We start from the raw sequence: 5726 nt of genomic DNA on the forward strand, positions 1-5726 counted from the left end.
AGCTAGACTCACCAAGAAACAAAGAGAGAGAACCCAAATACACAAAATCAGAAATTAAAGAGGAGAAGTAACAACTGACACCACAGAAATACAACAGATCATTAACAACTACTATGAATAATTATATGGCAACAAATTCCACAATCTAAGTGAAATGGACATATTTCTAGAAACACATAGTCTCCCAAAACTGGACTGGGCAGAGAAAGAAAACTTGAACAGACCAATAATGACTAAGGAAATTGAAGATGTAATCAAGACTCTCCCAGCAAACAAAATCCAAGGCCTGTATGGCTTCACGGGGGAGTTTTACCGAACATTCAAAACAAACAAACAAACAAAGAAAACTAACACTCTTTCTCCTCAAACTATTCCAACAAATTTCAAGAAGAAGGAAGACTTCCAAACTTATTTTATGAGGCCACCATAATTCTAATTCCAAAACCAGAAAAAGACACTACAAAGAAAGAAAACTACAGGCCAATATCCCTGATGAACATAGTGGCCAAAATCCTTAACAAAATACTAGCAAATCGGATCCAGCAATACATCAAAAAAATTATTCACTATGACCAAGTGGGATTCATCACAGGAATGCAAGGCTAGTACAATATTTGCAAATCAATAAATGTGATACACCACATAAGGAAAATGAACTACAATAACCAATGATCATATCAATAGATGCCTAAAAAGCCTTTGATAAAATCCAGCATCCATTTCTGATAAAAGCATTCAGCAATGTGGGAATAGAGGGATCATATCTTGACGTAAAAAAGGCCATATATGAAAGACCTACAGCCAACATCATACTCAATGGGCAAAAACTAAAAGCATTTCCCTTAAGAACAGGGACAAGACAGGGATGCCCACTTTTACCATTCTTATTAAACATAGTACTGGAAGTCTTCACCACAGCTTTCAGACAGGAAGAAAAAACAAAGGGGATCCAAATTGGCAAGGAGGAAGTGAAACTGTCATTATTTGGAGATGACATGATGTTATACGTAGAAAACCCCAAACGCTTGACTTAATAAATGAATTTGGTAAAGTAGCATTATACAAAATTAATGTCAAGAAATTGATGGCATTCTTATATACCAATGATGAACTCATGGAAAGAGAAACTAATAAAGCAATCTCATTTATCATCACAACCAAAAAAATTAAGATACCTAGGAATAAACTTAACCAAAGAAGTAAAGGACCTATTCGCATAAATCTACAGGTCACTGAAAAAAGAAATAGAGGAAGATATAAAAAAGTGGAAGCACATACCTTCTTCATAGATTAGAAGGATTAATATCAGCAAAATGTCCATATTACCCAAAGCAATCTATAGATTCAATGCAATCCCCATCAAAATACCAACGACATACTTCACAGAACTGGAACAAATACTTCAAAAGTTCATATGGAACCAAAAAAGACCTCGAATAGCCACAGCAATTTTGAAAAGGAACAAAGTAGGAGAAATCACATTACCAGATTACAGGTCATACTACAAAGCCACTGTAATCAAAACAGCATGGTACTGGCACAAGAACAGGTATATAGACCAGTGAAACAGAATAGAGAACCCAGAAATGGACCCAAGGCAATATGCTCAATTAATATTTGACAAAGGTGGCAAGACCATACAGTGGAGTAAAGACAGCCTCTTTAATAGATGGTGTTGGGAAAATTGGACAGCTACATGCAAAAAATGAAACTAGACCATCAACTTACACCATACACAAGAATAAATTCAAAATGGATAAAAGACTTAAATGTGACTCATGAATCTATAAAAATCCTACAAGAAATTGTAGGCAACAAAATTTCAAACATCATACGCAGCAGCATTTTCACTGATACATCACCTAAGGAAAGAGAAACAATGGAGAAAATGAACACATGGGACTACATCAAACTCAAAAGCTTCAGCACAGCGAAAGATACAATCATCAAAATGGAAAGGCTACCCACTGTATGGGAGAGCATAATTGCCAGTGATATATCAGATAAGGGGTTAATTTCCAATATATTTAGAGTGCTCATACAACTCAACGAAAGGAAGACAAAGAACCCAATTAAAAAATGGAAAGAGAAGCTGAATAGACACCTCTCCAAACAGGACATACAAATGGCCAAGAGACATATGAAGAAATGCTCAACATCAGTAATCATCAGAGAGATGAAAATTAAAACAACAATGAGGTATCACCTCACACCTGTCAGAATGGCTGCCATCAACATATCATCCAACAACAAGTGCTGGCGAGGGTGTGGAGAAAAGGTGACTCTAGGACACTGCTGTTGGGAGTGCAGACTGGTGCAGCCACTATGAAAAACAATATGGTGTTACCTCAAAAAATTAAAAATTGAACCTCCATTTGACCCAATGATATCACTTCTAGGAATATACCCTAAGAAACTTGAAACACCAATCAGAAAGAATATATGTACCCCCATGTTTGTAGCAGCACTATTTATAATAGCTAAGAACTGGAAACAACCCAAGAGTCCATCAGTAGACAAATGGCTAAAAAAGCTGTGGTACATATACACAATGGAATACTATGCAGCTGTAAGAAAGAAAGATCTCTTATTGTTTGAGACGACATGGAGGGACCTGGAAAGTACCATCATAAGTGAAACAAGCCAAACAGAGAAAGACAAGTATCATATGATCTTACTTATTTGTGGAATATAATAAACATTACAGTCTGAGGAATGGGGTAGTTCCAGAGATGTGGAGTGGAGTACAAACTGACAATCCCCAGAAGAGGGGGTGGTGATGGAGAGATAAACCACAGAACTTATATGCATGTGTGCATGAACAATGGACATGGACAACAAAGCTGGGGACAGGGAGGGGAGGGTGGGGAAGGGCGGAATCAGTGGAGGAGAAAGGAGAAACATCTGTAACAAAAATTAATTTAAAAAATTATAATAGGATTTATCTTTTCTGAAGGCAGTGCCTTGATAAATTGTGTTGATTATTATCATTAGTCTTTTGCTTTTACTGTACTGTTTAGCAAGTGTTTGTTGTTTAAATTTTAAGAAGTAATAGCTGATGAATAAAAACTAATAGTTGATTTAACCAATGATCAAAGAAGTCTAGAATCATGTCACCAAACATTACTACTAAGGTAATTTTATTAAATAACCTCATATAGTCCGGCAAACATATAAAGAATTTACACCACAACTTCTTGGCAAATACAAAGCTTCAATTTTCAATATATCTTTTAAAAGTCACTTAAAACACATTACATAATTGATATTTACATCATATTAGCTGCAGAATAAACAGTGGTTTGTGGTGTGTATTTTCATTTATCCTTCCTAACTTTTTCCATCTTGATCTGTGCCCCAGAAAACTGGCCTTTATATAATTCATTAACAGACATTCTTGCCTTCTGTTTCAGATTTGGTTTGATCAAGAACAGGCATCATCAGTAGATTTAAGAGAAAGTAGAATAAGGCTGGCATTACTGTTCTCTTCTACTAAAGAATGGAGTTCCTGGTGGGTGGCTTCTTCTTGCAGTTTTAGCATTCTCCAGGTTCCACTTAAAACTCCTCCTGTCCCTTCAGGTCAAGAGATAGAATTTCCATCATATGAGTTGTGGGACAATTATATAAACCTGCCCCCAGTTTGTAAATAGCCCCTCATAAAGATTATCTCAATCATCCCAATTTGAGACTATCATCTGTTTCTTGCTGGGACTCTGACTAGACACTGAGATCCACCCATCACAGTGACACCAACAAAATAAGAGCAAATCTTTCTCTCCTTTTAAGCTTTTGTTTGTGGGTTCTGCTGCCTCTACTTTGTTAAGAAACACACTACACAATAATAGAAATCAAACCACATCTAACTTTTGCAAGACTTTTCTAGTGAATGTCCTCTTAACTGCCCCCTTCACTTCATTGTTTCTTAGGCTGTAGATGATGGGGTTTAACATAGGAGTGATGACAGTGTAGGACAATGACATCAACTTCTTGCTCTCTGGGGACTGGTTTGATTTGGGCCTTAGGTAGGTCAGGCTGGCTGTTCCATAGAAAAGGGATACCACAATGAGATGTGATGAACAAGTGGAGAATGCCTTCTGGCGACCAGTAGCTGAGGGCATCCTCAGGATAGTTGTGATAATACGGCTGTAGGAGACCAAAATGAGGGAAAAGGGAAACATAATAAATAGTAGTGTGGAAGCAAGTGCTTGCATTTCATACGTGGTTGTATCCTGAGTGACTAGTTTCAATACTGGGGGACCATCACAAAAAAAGTGGTCTACAGTATTTGGTCCACAGAAAGGAAGGGCCATCATCCAAGCTGTCTGTAACATAGAGACAGGAACACCAGACATCCAAGAGCCTACAGCCATCCACAAGCATAAAGACTTATTCATTATGACTGAATAACGAAGAGGGTTACAGATGGCAACAAAGCGATCATAAGCCATCATAGAGAGGAGGAAACATTCAGAGCTGCCAAAGAAGAAGAAGAAGTACATCTGGGTGCCACAACCTACAAAAGAGATGATTTTCCTTCGAGACAGAAGGTCTACAAGCATCTTCGGCACCATGACCAAGGTGAAACAGACTTCAAGAAGTGATAGGTTTCGGAGAAAGAAATACATGGGTGTTTGAAGAGCAGGATCCACACCAGTAACTGTGACAATAAGGAAGTTGCCCAACAAAGTGACTGTGTAGATGACCAGGAACAAAACAAAGAGAGCAACTTGCATCTCAGGGTTATTTGTAAAGCTGAGAAAAATAAATTCAGTAACTCTGGTTTGATTTTCACAAATCATACCTTAGACTAGTTTCTCTCTAAGAATCAAAGTATCTGCATCAAAGGATATTCTTAAAACATAAATATAATCTCAAAAATATCAATAAAATCCATACATACATCTCTGTTTTCAGTTGTCTTACTATTCTATTTCTCTGAAGCAGAAAGAATGTTTAGGATAAGATAAAAATCAAGGGCAAAAATATTCTGCATGAGTCCTACTAATTACTTATCCCCTAGGTGAGTTTTTCTCTTAACAGTGGACATGGTCTGCAGCTCATATTCTTCATCAGAGGCATGCTATTTTTCAGAATTAAATAGAAAGAGTTAGAAAAAAAACAATTAAAATACAATCATCTACTAATTTTATTGTTATATGATTTCATTTTAAACTATTATAATAAACAGAAATTCAGGGTGAAGAAAGATAAATTATGAGATGATTTGACTTTTTTAATGCTTGATTATGTAAGTTAAAAGTTTCTAATGAATGGGATGTATTTAACACCATCATCCACTATATACATACATACATATACACGCACACACATATAGGTACAAATGAGAGAAGCAGTAAATAAAGATAATTAAACAAATAAACATAACATATATAATGATTTAGGTGCTTTTTTTTGTCTTCATTGGACTGCTAATTTATGTGATTTTTTAATATTGTCTCTTGAACCATAATTTGACTTCACTAGGCCCCCATTTCTTATTATGCATATAGTCATATCATTTGAGTTGGTTTTAAAAAACAAACTCTGAATAAATACAACCTGCAAAAGAGAAGTTCTTCTTCTAACACTCATCTCAATTCTCATCCATCAAACTAGTTCTGCTTCCCACTGTGTTGTGGCTTTGTTAAATTAACGTTTATTAGATAGATCCCAGGAATGTAGGATGGTAAGCCACAAATCAACAAAAGATACTGGAGGAGCTACAT

General features: G+C 36.2%; 1 protein-coding gene across 1 annotated transcript; it reads right to left on the reverse strand.

Annotated features, from left to right (window-relative positions):
* Positions 1-3848: 3848 nt before the first annotated feature.
* LOC118624608 (olfactory receptor 10A7) lies at positions 3849-4799 on the reverse strand. The gene has a single exon (XM_036253007.1). It carries the CDS (start codon positions 4797-4799, stop codon positions 3849-3851), a length of 951 nt encoding a protein of 316 aa, XP_036108900.1.
* Positions 4800-5726: the final 927 nt, after the last annotated feature.

This window comes from Molossus molossus, unplaced genomic scaffold (assembly GCF_014108415.1).
Source record: "Molossus molossus isolate mMolMol1 unplaced genomic scaffold, mMolMol1.p scaffold_m16_p_10, whole genome shotgun sequence".
NCBI lineage: Eukaryota > Metazoa > Chordata > Mammalia > Chiroptera > Molossidae > Molossus > Molossus molossus.

Excerpts from the sequence above, each read along its gene's own strand:
- LOC118624608 (XM_036253007.1), bottom strand. The coding sequence starts at position 4,799 with ATGATTTGTGAAAATCAAACCAGAGTTACTGAATTTATTTTTCTCAGC.